Source organism: Nesoenas mayeri (genome assembly GCF_963082525.1).
Source record: "Nesoenas mayeri genome assembly, chromosome: Z".
NCBI lineage: Eukaryota > Metazoa > Chordata > Aves > Columbiformes > Columbidae > Nesoenas > Nesoenas mayeri.
The window spans coordinates 42,685,516-42,702,259 of record NC_137542.1 but is presented as its reverse complement, the minus strand read 5'-3'; the positions used below and the strand labels follow the sequence as shown (position 1 = coordinate 42,702,259).

The following is a 16,744-nucleotide window of genomic DNA, read 5'->3' as shown; positions in this document are numbered from 1 at the left end:
GTCATCTATGTAGTGATTGTTATTCTCATCCATGACTTTTTCCAGGAGGCCATTTGGTACATTCTGGCAAATGTAAGTGTAGCCCTGACTAGTTGTCTTGCTCTTTTCATAGGCAGCATTTCTTGTGCATCTGCAGATGTATTGACAAGTTTTGCTTTAGTTATCCCAGTGATTTGTTTCTACTTGGTGTGGTGATCTATGAGAATTTTGTTTCTGTTGGTGTATTTGTTGAAATCAGAGAATTGTTTAAAGGCTGAGAGAATGTTGGGAAAACTTCTCTCTATGTTTCATGTGAGGGGTGAATGACTGTTCATGTATAAACAAGTCCAAGTTTGACTTAGAGTGAATTGCATAGAAGAGATTCTGTAGTTTCTGTTTGATGTCACATATGTATAGTGTTTGTCTGAATCATGTGGAATTGCAGAGATCTAACATGCTGAGCAGAAAACCTGAAAGCTTTGGAAAACATGCTGAAGTTGAGACTGTGAATGTTGATGGCTGGTGAACACTGTTGTGATCATAAAGCAAACACTTTGACAGCAACTTGGTAATTGCAAGTCTTGACAGGTACTTTTAGGAAATTGTTCAAGAGAATAGTAAGTACAAGGGTGTGTACCATCATTAAAATCTCCTTTGCAACTAATACTCATTGGAAGTGTTTCTACAGTGTTTCATATCCTAACAAGATCAGGAATGGTAAAAATGGCCCACAAAAATCTTCCTCTCTTTTTTTTTTTTTTTTTTTTTTTTAACATTCAGGTGGTGTTACCTTGAAGAAAATTATTTATTAGAATGAGTGAACACTAGCCTTAGTCTCTGAATTAAATCCAGTTTATGCTGTTCTGCACCCAGAGGAGGGAAAGCTCATCAGTTTATTTATCCAACTGCATGCTCTAATACTGGTCAAAAAATTCACAGATTTCTTCTGCCCCTCTGTTTTTTGGAATAAATGTTGTAACTTTGTCCTTCCATGTGGTACAGGAGCGTGCAGTATAGAATAGGAGAGTAAACATGCCATTTTCACTTCATCTTGCCTCCTGGCAAATCACTTTATGGCCCAGGGAGCTAATACTTTCCTTGTTTCAGATGTGGTCTACCAAGTCAGGAACATGTGATGTGTTTCCCGTTAGCTGGAGAGAAAAACAGAAAAGATTCAGGAGGAGAAGAAATAATGGAAAATTTCCTGTGCCTTAGATGGAGCTTTATGGCATATAATGAAGGAATTAACGTCATGTAGTAAGAAGAGCAGCTTATTTCTGAGTACATTGAGTGCTTTGTGTGAATCATGTTTTCCATATTGTAATGAAAGCTCTGTGCAGGCTGGATTTTGCTTTGTGTTTCCAGGCACTAGTTACTTTTATTCACACTTGGGGGTACACCTGCTCATCAAGAGGGACCTGTTGGTGTGTTCAGTCTGATGAAGTGTTGCTCTTCCCCTGCACGAGGTTACTTGTGGTAAATTCTTTGTTCTCTATTTCAATAACTTCATCTGAGATTTTTTCAAACCTACAAAAAGACTTTGAATGTATACTTCCCACTAAAGGGGCACAAGTAGACACACTGATTTTCTTGACAGATGGCTGACATGGCAGTCTAAATGTACAGGTCCATGTCCCTAGGCTACCTAAAAATACATTGCGGGGTGCCTGTGTCAGCCATATTTATGGCTGCTGAGTTTGTTTTATGGTGTTTTACTGAGGAAGAGACATTTGTGCTTACTGTCTTACAACAAAGTAAGGTGCTCTCACCTTACTGTTTTGTAGTGTAATCTCTTCATATCTCTTCCATTAGAACATTTCCTGTATATTTAACTGTTTTATATTTTTCCCGCTTACCTGTTGCTATTGTATGCAAGCGTGACCATCAGCATTTTGGTTTTATTTTTCAGTACTTTGCTTATATTATACGTTTTCTCCCTGAGGCTACTGCTATTGCCATTTCATAAACAAAATACTGTCCTTAATACTTGGCCATGACTTATTCTGACATGGGAGACTAATGACTTGGACCAGCTGACAGAAACTCTTTTTTTCAGTACTGTTAATAATTGAATCAGTATTTTGTCATCCCCTGAGTGGACCCACACTGTGAATTCTGAGCTTGAAATATAGTAGGCTTTTTGTGAAACCTCTAAGTAACAGCATAAAATTAGGAATCCTTCCACTGCCACGACTGCATAGAAGGCCTCCATGAACATGGCAAACAATCACAAAGAATTTTTGAAGATGCGGAAAGTGTATTTTTGTGCAGTTTCCTTTAAGAAGGAGAGATCCATCTGATGCCTGTGCACAGTTGCTGGTAGCATAGATGTCTGTTGAGCAACCTTTCTGGAAACGATCCAGCAATACAGGTGGCTGCCAAAAGCTGTCCCCCACCCCCGTCAAATGCAGTAAAACAGAGCCTAATCACAATGGAGGCACTGTGTGGAAGTGAGTAATCAGAGGGGTGTACAGCACCTCTCCTGTGCTTTCCCCGTGTGAGGAACACAACTTGCTTCCTAGATTTCTCTCTCAACTAAGGATGTGAAACAAAATAGAGAAAAACATGCTTTGATAGATCATGTAGGCTGGGAATGTAAATGTAACAATATGCAGGAGTGAGAGATGAGGAGCTTTTTTGCCTGTAGGTAGCAAGTACTTCTGTGCTCTTCCACACAACCCCTTACTGTTTTCTGTAACTGCACCTTTTACTTTGGCTGCACTGTCTGAACATGCAAGTGAATGATTTCACTCCTTTGCAGAGTTTATGCAAAGCTTCTGTACTTGTTACTTTTCATGTTTCTCTTTCACCAAACTAGAAACTGTCGAACGTGTAAAACACCTTTTTTTAATTTTTATTTTTATTCTGAGGGAAGGGTTTTTTGGAAGTCTGAAATTTGTATTTTGAGGGATTTTGAAATTGGGTTTCTTTCAAGTCAGAATAAACCCCCAAACAGCGCCATTAAAAATGGTTTACATATTTTCAGGACATGCCTTCCTCTGCAGTCTTGCTTAGTCAGATAATGGGGCCCAGCTTAGCTGAATTAATAAGGTGAAATTGGTAAAGACTGTATTCAGAAGCAATACCAACACTGACATGAGGCAATTCCAAAGCGCATAATGCTCCCTATCCTGTTGTCTAAAACTTATCTGAATACAATATTTTTGTATTCTTTTAAATAGCCTCAAAAAAACCCCTGGAAATTTACTTTATTTTTTTAATCTGCTTTGTATAAGTGTCAGAAGTTTGAAAAATAATTACATTAATAAGGTTGTTCAGCTGTAACCCTTCCTACCCTACCACATACTATATTCCATCTTGAGTTACAAGTTCTAGGCAAGAATTTTAAATTTTGTTTATTCCTCTCACAGTTTCTTGGGAAGTTTAAAAGATTTTGGAGAGATGTTCCTCCCATTCTACAGTCCAATTTAACTTAGATTTGAATGATTTAAGAAGTACAAATGACTTTTGTATAATTTGCATTTGCACCCATTTAAGGCAGAACGGTAGTGGAGGGTGGAGATGAGCAAACAGTGTTAATACATCATATAGAACAGTTTTGGATTGTTTTAGTTAGTTGGGGGTTTCCTTGGCTTTTCTTAACAACATTCTTAGCCATGTTAGAAGGATTCTAAGATTGGTTCAAGGCTTGATAGCAAAATCTTCAGTAATGAGTGTTTTTGAAGGAGAACTAGGATTAAGATTCCTGCATAAACTTAAATTAATTGCCACTGTGTTACTGTCAGCATTTTATAAGTTCTGTAGTCTTTTTTTAAATTGGATGAGGCTGAGACATACTTGTTTCAATCTTTACATGCTTCATGCAAACTGGCATAGCATTAGTAATTTTAATTCCTGACTTGTGTAATATTCTTAAAGATTGACCTTGTGTAACCAATGATAATACATTGTCTGTTACATAAGCTATGATTGGTATGCATTATGTAAATATATAAAGACAGGATATTTCCTACTGGAGTTAACAACTGGTAGTATCAAGGTATGTGCCTAACCTGGCAAAAAATAATGTTGGAAAGCAGTTGCTTCAAAGCTAGTGTTAATATTTCTGTTACATGTACATGCATGTGTATTACTTGTGCACTCAGTGTGTTCTGTAATGGGGGTAATGGGGCAAGATCTCTCCTTATGCTATATTAATATTCAGTGCAACTAGGAAGAGTGGTCTGTGTGCTGGCAGGCTTCCTACTGTGGTTTTGGGTTTTTCTTCTGAATTTTCTGAGCCCGGATTGATGGAAACATGTCTTGTCATGAATTACGGCAGCTAAAGCCTGCTCTGAATCATAGGTTTTCAAAACGTTTTTGATCTGTGGATGGGGGCAGTGCTCCATGGAACAGGTGTTAAGTCTACTGCCTGTGGCCCTCTTATCTTTGGAGAAATCCATTAACTTCACAAACAAGTGATCTTATGGCCCCCAGAGGGAAGAACTTTAATTTTAGATTTGTGTCTTCTCTTCTAGGTGGACCTGAGCTTGCCTTGCATAGGCACTGAGCTAGCTGGGCATAAAGCAGCTCTGAGCTTGAAAGCTGTGTAATTGTGCTGTCACGGCCAAGCAAGCTGGGAGCTGTTTGGAAGTGTAGTATGGGCCTCTGAGCTAGTACGTCAGCTCGGGCAGCTCCAGAGTCATTCTGTGGTTAGGCAGAGCAATGACCTCTCTGACTTGTCTCCTTTGAAGGCATTAATAACACCTTTTCAGTCTTTCAGTTAAGCGTGGGGGGGTTATGGTGAGTGTTGTACCAATTACCAGCTGTTTAGTGGAGATCTCAAAGGCCCTGCCAGATCAGTCTTCTGGCTGATTTGAGAGGCAACATAAAATAGAGAAGGGCTGTAGCTACCTGTTTGAATGTCCGTCTGTTTATAACCTGGTAGTATAGTCAAGCTATCTACATCTGACTGGAAGTTGGCTAACATGACACCCATCTACAAGAAGGGCTGGAAGGAGGATCCAGGGAACTACAGACCTGTCAGTCTGACCTTGGTGCTGGGGAAGGTCTTGGAGCAGATGATGTTAAATAAAATCACACGGCACATACAAGACAGCCAAGTGATCAGGCCCAGTCAACACGGGTTTATAGAAGGCAGGTCCTGCTTGACCAACCTGATCTCTTGTTATGACAAGTTGACCCAACTTGTAGATGAGGAAAAGGCTGTGGATGTTGTGTACTTAGACTTCAGTAAAGCCTTTGACACCGTATCCCACAGCATTCTCCTGGAGAAGCTGGCAGCTCGTGATCTGGATGGATGTACTCTGTGATGGATAAAGAACTGGCTGGATGGCCAGGCCCAAAGAGTTGTGGGGAATGGAGCCAAATCCAGTTGGTGGCTGGTCACAAGTGGTGTTCCCCAGGGCTTGGTATTGGGGCCAGTTCTGTTTAATCTCTTTATCAGTGATCTGGATGAAGGGATTGAGTGCACCCTCAGTAAGTTTGCAGATGACACCAAACTGGGTGTGAGTGTTGATCTACTGGGGGGCAGGAAGGCCATACAGAGGGATCTGGACAGGGTGCGTGAGGCCAATTGTCTGAGGTTCAACAAGGCCAAGTGCCAGGTCCTGCCCTTGGGTCACAACAACCCCAGGCAGTGCCACAGGCTCGGGGAAGAGTGGCTGGGAAGCTGCCTGGTGGAAGGGGATCTGGGTGTGTTGATTAACAGCCAGCTGAACATGAGCCAGCGGTGTAACCAGGTGGCCAAAAAGGCCAACAGCATCCTGGCTTGTGTCAGAAATAGTGTCACCAGCAGGACTACAGAAGTGATTGTGGCAGTCTACTTGGCACTGGTGAGGCCCCACCTTGGACACTGTGTTCAGTTTTGGGCCCCTCATGATAAGGACACTGAGGTACTAGATAGAGTGCAGAGGAGGGTGTTGAAGCTGGTGGAGGATCTGGAGCACAAGTCTTATGAGAGAACTGGGGCTGTTTAGCCTGAAGAAGGGGAGACTGACTGAAAGGAGGTCGTAGCATGGAGGGTCTTGGTCTCTTCTCCCAAGTAGCAAGTGATAGGATGAGAGGAAATGGTCTCAAGTTGTGCCGGGGAGGTTTAGATTGGATATTAGGAAAAAATTCTTAATGGAAAGGGTTGTCAGGCATTGGAACAGGCTGCCCGGGAAGTGGTAGAGTCACCATCCCTGGAGCTGTAGATGAGATTCTTAGGGACATGGTTTAGTGCTAGAGTTAGGTTAGGTTATGGTTGGACTTGATGATCCTGAGGGTCTCTACCAACTGAAATGATTCTGTGATTCTGTGCATCACTTGTGCTAGTCTTATACCTCCTCCCCTGGGTGAAAATGGTGATGAGGCTATGGCAATATGAGCTTTAGCATGTTTTGGAGGATGCAGGACAAGCTTTTAAAGCATTTGAAATGAGAGGAATATTTTATATTTGTCCTCATAGTTTTTTAGCGTCTTGCCTTTTCCCAGAGTAGGAGAAGATAATCCAGTAGCTCAACAATGAAGTACCACCACAATGGTTATGCCTGTCCTTTTGCAGCCCCTAGCTGTGTTGTCCTGCCCTGCCCTGGGCCTCGGTGGTGCAATTCATAGCTGTGATCAAAAGTCAGCACACAAATATGAGCAGTTTTCTGCTTGTTTGGTGAACACAACTGCCTTCCGAAAGGAACGAACACTAAAGCTGGTTGAAAGGAAAGGGGAGGTCTCCAGAGTGTGCAGAGGACCAGGACCGCTCTGGAAGCAGTAGTAAAACTACAATAGGTCTTTGTTTCTTTTGGTTCAGATATATAAGAATAATAATTTAAAAAAAACCCCTAACTGTCAGTACCTGTAAGAGAATAAAATTTTTCAAGATGCTAAAAATATTACTTTTTAATGGCAACAAAAGTTCATGGTGTTAACAGGTAAGGTCCTCTTTGCTTTACTTATAAAAATCAATTTATTCCTTTACAGCAAAAAGATTACATCTGGAAGATTATACTACCTCCAGTACTGCTTAATTTTTATATATGCATTTATAGATTGTGAGTTTAATCACAATGCTCTTGAAAGCCTTAAATAGTCTTAAAAAGTAAATGGAGGAAGTCCTAAACTTAGATGTGTTGTGTGCATTGTCATGTTGGACTTAGTTGCAGTAGTTACTGAATCCTTCACAAGAAAACATGAAAAATGGTAGAAGAATTATGAATTGTCTCGGTGTTGGTGAAGTATCTTCTAAATGAACGTTTTAGGCTTTATTTCTCCCTCTTATAGCTGCTATTTAACTTATTACAGGCATCCATTCTGAGGCAATACTTTTCAGACATGTGCTTTTCTTTCAAATTCAAATAGTCAAACCTCAGTGTGTAATCAGAAAGCTTGTTTATGCATCTGCTGATTTTTAGGCATCTGTTTCATTTTCCACATCTGAATTCCATAACTTGTTGATAAATTTGATCTATAGAGTTATTTCCTTAGTGCCTTTGATTGCTGCATACTAAGTATAGATGTTTCAGCACTTAGTTAATCATCAATATTTTTTCCTTACCAGCTGAGCTTTCTTCCACCTTAGAAAATAATGCCTTCAAATGATGGAATCAATAGTGATTGCTTTAATGTTAACTTAAAAATTAGAAAAAATGGACAAGTAGAACTTTTTCCGTGATGGGAATCTTTCCCTGAATTCCAGCGACATTCAAACTGGGCTAATAATAAGACACGATGTTATAGAAATACCTTATTTTAAAAAGACTCTTTCAAAAAAAGCTGAAACACCCCTGGCTTCTCTCCGCCCCTGTTACTGCTACATTTATAGAGTCCTAGATTTATACAGTCCTACAATTACATTCGACCATTTGAAGGCAAGCGCCAGGCTGATGTGGCCCCTGTTGAAAATGAGTTTGACAGCCCTGTACTGTATAATAATTTAATGCTATACATAGCAATCTCAGATAAATCCTAGTTTTCAGCATTCTCAGTGGCTGTTTATTGTACTGTACTCCTCTTTCTTTCTGTGATGCCATAGAGAGGAAAATGTGCTTTTTGGAGAAGGCTAGATGATGTTTACCTTTTCTTGGATATTTCATGGGGCTGTTCCAACCAGCCATTACATGAACTAAAATAATCCATGTGAGAAAATAAGCCCCGTGTGTATGTCCCTTATTTATCTATCTATCTATCTATCTATCTATCTATCTATCTATCTATCTATCTATCTATCATCTATCTATTTATTTATTTTTAAGGGAATGAAACCTCAATTGTTCTAATCACAGGTTCTGTCTTATTTACTGATATTTGTTTCAAGGTGGAGGAAAGGCTGCTTGAGCAGGTAATTTGTGATTTTGTGAGGCTGGCTGACAGCCGTTAATAGAAATATAACTGTTTGTTTTGTTTTTTTTTTTTTTGTTAGAGGTGAAATTTTGAATTCTGGAGAACATATTGAATTAGTTCATAGTTTGCAAGGTGCTTGCAGGTCACTATTCTTCATTAAATGATGAGTAGGAGGAACTTGCCAGAACTCTTTACCTATGTATGTGTGGCACTACGCAAGTATGACTAAAGCAAGGGCATCCATTTCCTAAAATCAGCTGCCGAAAGTGGTATGAATCATACTCCCTTTGTAACTGACATATTGGAGAAATGGTTTTAGGACTTGGTTTTCTTACAGATTGTATCCTACCACACCAAGGATTCACACGGGAGTCAGTGGGACTACTCATTCTTTGTGCAAATCACAGATACAAAACTGAGTACTGAAGTTTACTGACTGATAGATATATGAAATTGTATTTTATGTGAACATATTTGAGTGTTTAGATTATTGGATATAAGAACTGTTGTATAGCTGTTGCTTCATCTTGCCTGTTGCTAGTATTTTGTAATTTGTGTATGTCTGACTTCTCTTTCAACCTTCCTGCCTGTTTCTCACGTGTACTGTACTGACTGCCAGTTTCCAGTGATTAATTTTTAAGCTTTGAGTATTCTTTTTTTGTTGTCTCCTTGAAGAGATTTTAAGGTAGATTTTATGGTTTTTACCTTTGACCTTTTCCTAGTATTTTGAATTATTCTGAAATCAGCTAGTTTGTTTTTTTTTTTTTAATCTTCCCTTCCTCTCTTTCTTTTTTGTTGTTGTCGTTGCTGTTGTTGTTGTTTTTGTTGTTGTTTTATTTCCAGATTTACCTTGGTTCTTCTCTACATAAATGTTTGGTGAATTTTCTCTGTGTTGTTGCCTTATATTAGCTCATCACAAATGTTGAGTTTATTTCTTTCACTTATTCTTGCCTTTTTGCATAATATTAAATAGAGCCTTGGGAAAATATTTTTGCTTGACATCTGATGTGTGGTTTCAGAAAACATCAGAAACATTATTTGAAAAAAAACTTTATACTTTTAAAATAGGAAAAAGCTGATATCTGTGAACAAGAGTGAAGAAACAGAAGTATTTCAATAATCTCCTTTCTCTTCTGTTTTTCTCTGGCTAAGGAATTGATTCTTTAAATAATTATTTATTATTTTTCATGCAATGAGAAACCAAAAAGGAAACCTCTTTTAAATGAAGAATTCTACAGACTTATAGAACCTGCTTTTCTTCATACATCTTTTTTTTATATACATGCATATGAGATGATTCTTGAGTTCAGTACATCAAGATTCACTTCACTGGTGCAATCCTTCCTGACAATATTGATTTGTTTTCAGTGCAATGAAACTTCCTTCTTTTTTGAAGCACATGACAAGACTACGTGCAAACATCTCTGGAAATGCTGTGTAGAACATCATATGTTTTTCAGGTGAGTGATGCAGAAGTTGTGGTTTCATTACCAAAAGGAGGGAGACTATATTGAGAAAGAAACTCCTTTATATGTACAGAGTGGTGTAGCACAGGCTTGCTGCCTGTGCCTGTGCTCTTGGTTCTAGAATGTTTTAAAAAGACTTTGCCTTCCCCTTTCTTACAATGACATGAAATAATTTTAAAATTTAGTAGTCTGGTGATTTCTTTTGTTTTAGAATTCTTTTAAAAATAGCATCTCAGGTTGCATACAGTACGCTTTAACAGAAATAGCCACAAATGCATATGTCAGGATTTAAACTGCGATATACATTTTTACATATTTAACTGTCACATTTTCTGTAGCAGCATTGACTGGAGTGAGGCCTTTGGATTTCAGGTGTTACTATCTCCTACAATGCACAGAAATTTTCTTTTTTGATAGAAAGACTCCCTGAATTTCCATAATGTTTTACTTACTTATTGAAGTGTGTAAAATGTTTCCAATATTATACATCTCAAACCAGTTTATTTTAACTGTCACAAAAAACACTAGCAGTAATGTGCAAAGATATCTAGCTAGGAACTGGTCAATGGGTTGCTTGGGGCTGGCTTTAGCAGTGCTGTATTTAAGCTCAGAATCCCTCTTGCAGTCTCATTACTGTGGCATGATATTTTTGCCTGCTCCTGTGAAATAATAAGCAAACGGCTGCTGTTGCCAACAGTTTACAGTAGACCTTGAAATAAAGTTGTGTGTAGTCAAAAGAGGAGGGCATAAACATGTGGTTTTGTGGAGCTCCCAATTCCATAACAGTCTGCCTGGAGGTAGGGATGAAGAGGGACTAGCAGAAAGTTGGTTTTTTTGGAACCCGAAGTTTGTATTTCTCTTTAATTTTCTTGGGAAGGGGACTGTAGTTGTGTGACCTATCTATGTAACTTACTCTGTTGTTCTATTTTTCAAACTACATAGAGTGCCAGAGAATGAATCAAACTCTCTGTCAAGAAAATTCAGCAAGTTTGGGTCCATAGGTTATAAACATCGGTACAGGTGAGTTTATTTCATTGGTTAAACTTCAACTAATCCCTTCTTTATTCCTTCTTTTCTCTTGTAATGAAAGAAAAACCCCACCCAGACTGACTCAGAGCAGTTCTACTGACAAAGCATGAATAGAGACCATTTTAACAGATTCCCTTTGGGAGTCTGGCAGTTTTGGGACAAATGTGAGTTATTTCACATTCTCTAGATCCTCAGAGTTGGCTAGGGCCTGCTGTAGCCCGTAGTGAACGTGAGAGCAGCCTTGGCAATGCTTGAAGTCAAAATCTCCTTACAAGTCCTGAAATTATGTTAATGTCCTAAAGGGTTTTTCCTGGCAACTGAGGAATACCAAAGCAAGGAGGCATGTTGGTTGCTCGCTTTCTTCTGAGAATTAGCGAAGGATTGGTGCAAAGACTTCTATGAAGTCTGTAACTGTGATGCCCTTTATGGCTGCAAATGAGCCTTGGCAAGGGCTCTTCATCCAAATGGTTATGTCTAATCCTGTAGCAGTACTACTGGTACAGTGCTGTTGTTCAAGAATAACCATGAGGGCAGAACTAAAGGGAGAAGGGGAGCTGGCAAAATTAGGTATGTGTTAAAGGCTGCAAGCCTTGAAAGATGCAGTAAAATTCAGAGTAAGGGTGTATAGGAGGCACTTAGTCTTGATTTTAGCCTGAGTTAACCGAGCAGACAGTGTGATATGAAGGACAGTTAATACTGTGATACAGAGGAAGATGTGGCAGAGAGGGTGGATTTAAGATCCTCCGTCTGCTGTGCCACAAAGGACTAGCAGGATACAAGATGTAGTTAAAACTGTAAGGTGTCAAAAATCCAATAGTTTTAACTGAGTTTTATTGAGGCTTCATGTTTTTAAGTCTGTTGAAATGGCAGGGTCTTTGTCTAATGAGTAAGGCACTTGGTTTGGAAATTGGCAACCACTGTTATAAATCCAATTCTGTCACATTGGCTGAACAATTTTGAGCCAAATCATTTATGGTCTGATTTTTAGACTTGCATTAGAGTTGTGTATTCAGTGAACCTGAAAAGGAGGATGGAAAGCAGCAAATCAAAACCACATCTGAAAGCCAAGCCCGTTTCCATTTTCATTTTCCCTGTTGATCAACTGGGCATAAAAATAGTTTTAAATCTTTTGTAGTTATTTTGAAGCTGATGGGTGAAAAGTCCGTGTTTACTATTGAAGGAAAATTCTAGAGTTTTTTTTCATGGCCTGCAAGTATACCAGGTTTGTTTAGGTTTAGTTTTGGCCTGTCTATCTATCTCTTCTTCCTGTCTGTATTTCTACCATCACTCAGGAAATACACAGATCATAATGAGTAAGGCCAACAGTCATTAGGCAGTTCCTTGTCACTGCCTCTTTGGAACACTTTTCTAAAAGCAAGAAAACCATAATACCCAATTCCTTGAGCAGCTCTGGGATTAGAGTTAATATCTGTTGGAGGTACTAGCAGCTTTGTGTAAAAGTAGCACTTGTCCTCAGTCAGTCGCAATTCATAGTCAGCTGTCTGTTACCCTTGGATGCAAGATCTTGCTTGTAAGGAAGGAATTACTCATGGAGAGATGACTATGCCAGGTCTGAGCCTGAGCTCATGTGACTGAATCTGGATTGTCTGCAGCCAGGATCACTGGTGTGTTTCTATGTCATTTTTACCAAAGTATTCAATAATAACACAGATTATTTGGCTTATCACATTATCTGGCATGATCCAGCTTCTCCTTAGTGTATATGATAGGGGAATGATAGTACTGCCTTTTGAGTTTCTAGTTAGATCCTGATCCATGTTACCCGGTCTGCAAAAATGGAGAGGAGTTTGGTGGGTTCCTGCCAGAGTACTGGGGGTGAACGTTTCCTCTGTTGGACCATTTCAGCAGACTGGAACAGGGCACTGGTGCTGAGGAGGAGAAAGCTTTGTACTTAGCACGACCTTCCAATCAATTAAAAAAAATAGCACGAAGTAGTTAACTATGTTAGAGTTATTCCTGCTGGTGGTGCATTTATGTTCATCTTCCTTTTTAAATAAGTTTCAAGGGTGATCTGTGGTATGGCTTGCCTTATTAAGATGATGGTCACTGCAGACAGCTATGTTTATAATTTTAATTTTGTCTAGAAAACATGAAAGTATGTATTGCTCTTCTAGTATGAAGTGTTCCCTGTTTTGCTGTAGTGATACTTGAGGACTCCCCATGACCTGAGTGGATGTTCTTGTAAATGTAGGTTGTGATATGTAGTTGCACCATATTGATTATACAGTGCTAATGATAAATAGTGATAATAAATTGGTGATTGACATGCGAACTCTTCTTGGAATTCAGAAGAGCACTATCAGCATTTTCACGTGCTTCAAGAATCTTTGCTTTGCTTATCTATCAGCTTTGATTGTCTTCCCTCTTTGTTTTGTTCCCTGTTCTATCACCAAGAGCATTAACAGTGTCGTGTATCTATATATATTTTCAGCTCAAAACAGAATTAATAATCCCACCATTGACTGTATATGTGTAGGAACAATAATAATATCTTTTGGCTTTTTTTTTTTTTTTTCTTCTAGGTGCTTCTCATTAGGTGACAGGCAGTTTTCAGGAAAACAATTTTCTTGTCTTAAGCTCAGATGCTTTGGTTAATATGTGGAGGTGTTAATGTGCATGGAAGGTCTTATCCCCAGATGATTTGTTAAAACTACTTATAAAAGTTGCAAGACTGGCATGGTTGACAAACTTGAAAGTTGAGCTGAAATGTTTTCTGGTTTGCTTGGGAACAGAAAAACCATTGAACTGAATATCAAACCCCAGCATTACTGTGATGTAATGTTAGATTTACTTTTTTTTTTGTCCTTTAATTCTTTTAAAAATTTTGAGAAGATAAAAATTCTGTAGTGCTGACTACCCCTATGGGGTTATTGGTGAATATACAATTAGTATTTAGTGTATGCTATTAGCATAACTTAGAAAATCTACAAACGTGATGCCTGTGTAGTTGCTTGGCACTTGCTGGTATGATACCTGTTTACTTCTAAGTCATTGAACTGCAGGTGTTTAAGCAACTGGGATTTAAAGGTAACAATTACTTCTCCTGTGTAGTAAGTTTCCAGAAGCAAACATGGAGTTTTGGAGAGGAATATGAGGCCTGTTTTACATTTTGTTGTGAACACTATATTCTGCTTAGTCATATGGGGAGGAGTATTAAAATGAGCATAAAATAATTTATTTAAACTTCATTACTTATTTAAATTTCACAATTTAAATTGTGCCTTACTGTAAACGGTAATCAGGACTTCTGTTTATTATCATTTGTGCCTGTGTTAGTGAGAGCACTTTATTACGCTTTGCTCTTCACAGGCTTTTCCATGCCCCTAAGGTTGTCATTCTACATGGCTCCTTACTGACTGGAACTGAACAGTGTTAAAGATGTGTTTTCCTGAGATGAAAACGTGTAGAAAGAGTTCAGGAAGTAATCAAAATTACTTAGGAAAGTCATATGTTAGAATATTCGAGGTTACAAAATCTCACACTATCTTAGTCTATTGCAAATAAACTAGCATTGTGTTGTGTTTGCTTAGCTCCTCTTGAAAATGCCAAATACAGAAGAAGCTGGCACAATCCATTGGTGGTTCTGCCAGTGACTGATTCAAAACAAAAGTCAGGGTAGTGCTTCTTCACAGGAAAGCCAGAGTTGGGATGAGAAGTAAATAGCTAACAAAACACGCTGCCCAAACTCTAAGCATTTTTTTCAGTCTAAAGACCCTCCATTTCTTTCATCCTTTTTTGAAGTGTTTTCCAATGATTTTGTTGCATTTTCAAGTGGCAGGACATCTTTGCAAATGACCAGAGACCCTTCTGTGCAGCTTCCGCGGCCAAACCAGTGCATTGAAAGAAGTCGCAGCAAGACTTACCCCAAAAGAACACAACAGACAGGTAAGTCCTTCTTTGCTGGGCTTGTGGACAAATGTTTCTTTGGTTCATTTCACTTTCAAGAGGTGACTCAGAACTGCCACAGTGTCCTCAAACGATCTCTCAGAATGGATTTTTTCTTTTACCTCAGGTCAATATTTATACCTAACCTTAACTGGATCTAAAAACTCCAGCTTTGTGCATAAAAGAAAGAGATGGTGTGGATCAAATGCGATAAAATCACATGTTTGTAGGTCTATTGTATAATATGAAAAAGAAGTGAGAACATGTATTTTTGTCAAGAGTCTTGTCTCTTGCTAAAAATTTTATACCTGTATGTCTTGTTCCATTGTTCCAGCTGCTTGACCCTAGGTGCTTCTCTTTTACATCCTCTTCCCAGTTCAAGGGCAGCGTCCCTTTATTCTGATATTAAGTGGAAAAGAAGTTTATGCCATGCCCTCTTCAATTTTTAACATGCTCAGATGTGTGAACTGCAAATCTGTTCTACATGCTGAAGATGTCAGGGGAAGCTGCAAGTTTTTACAGCTGTTAGAGGAAACAAATAAGATTAATGAATCGCACGAGTTATGCCCAAAATAATGGATGTTTCCTGCAATTTAGTAATAGGAGCAAAAAGCTTTTCTAATGTCAGGCTCCGGTTCTACATGTGATTATGCGTGTATGGTTAGCTTCATCTATCACAGCAGTCACCTTGGGTTAAGTCGAACTCATGCATGAAGTATGCGATTATGTGTGTTAGCAGTTTGAGAAAAAACTTGTCTGGGCTTTAAAACGTAAGCAAGGTTATCTTTATCATGGGTTAGTAGGGCATTATAAACTTTTGAGAGTCACCATTTTTAACAAGAGAACAGGTATATGCCTCTGGAAACCTCCCATGTTTATTCTGGATGGTGACTTTTGACTCAGAAGTAAAACTGGTGTGTTCTGCCCTTTAGCTGCCACAGATTTTGAAGTGCAGTGTAATTAAAAGTATTGCCCCTGGAATATGCGAGCAGTTTACAACACATTTTTAAAAAATTTTATTTTATTTAGCTAAGTGTAAGAAGAGAAGGATCACTTTGCTTTCTAATTATGTTATCTTTTTGTTGTGTCTACAGTTGTCAGTGGGAGCCTAAGAGGACAAAAAGCTGTTCACTCTTGAACCTAGTGACTTAGACTTTTGTTTGGCTGGGCCAACCCATTTTTAGGGTGGTAGTTCCCACCTCATTAATCCCCAGTTCAATTATGCAGAAAATTGTGTGGGTATTCAGAGCTAAACTAGTTGAAACTTGGCCCATAGTTGAAAACAGTGTTTGCTGTAGCACAGGCAGTGAAAATCAGTCTATATTGCTGCAGGGTGTGTGTTGTACTTGTTAAACTTTTGATCTCTTTGACTGGAATTGTGAGGAAAACTGAAACCTCCCTGTGGCCTGTTCTGCTGATGTAACCTGATGCAGGATTCTCTGGGCAACATCTATTTGTTGTTTTGGTGGATTTAAATACTTTATTTTACTTTAAAAGGCTGCTTTTTCGCCATCTTACTGATATATATTTTTGTAATCTGTATCACCCATCTGGGTTGGTTTGCTGTTAATTAAATATAATTGATACCCATGTGTTCTCAGTGAGCAGTTATTTTACAGTGGGACAGGTGTATTACTTCAAATGATTTTTAAGTTAAATGAATTTGTTTTGTTTCCCACTTGAAATAAGGGCTAAAGGAAGAAAGCTGTGTCATTCAAATTCCATCTTACCATATAATGAGCATGTTTTTTGCTCTTTATTTTTTCATTTTGTATTTGGGTATTCACAATGATAAAAATCTAGTACTGTTTCTCCATTTAAATAGGCTTTCAGATGCTGAAGGCAGACTAACACTACTACATGTGTTAAACACTGCATGACAGTCTATTGCATGTCACTAGGAAAAATCCAACCCTTTTCACCTAAACTGATTCTTGGATATAGCAAAGTCCATTTCACACAATAAATCAAGTCTGTTTGATATATTTTATGCATCGCTTGTTTAAAAATACTAACCCAAGGTAGATTTTACTTTTAGGAAATAGTTTTTATCTCGGAAATGTGCCTGCTGGTGTAAACAGTTTTAT

At 38.6% G+C, this 16,744-nt stretch overlaps 1 protein-coding gene across 1 annotated transcript in view; it reads left to right on the top strand.

Moving 5' to 3' along the window:
- Positions 1-16,744, top strand: part of EPB41L4A (erythrocyte membrane protein band 4.1 like 4A) — a gene marked incomplete at both ends in the record, with an annotated part of 130,350 nt that overhangs the window by 75,865 nt on the left and 37,741 nt on the right. The window contains 3 exons of the mRNA XM_080362823.1: positions 9,625-9,716; positions 10,665-10,742; positions 14,545-14,657. Coding sequence (XP_080218949.1) covers positions 9,625-9,716; positions 10,665-10,742; positions 14,545-14,657 — 283 coding nt within the window. The remainder of the gene's footprint in view (positions 1-9,624; positions 9,717-10,664; positions 10,743-14,544; positions 14,658-16,744) is intronic.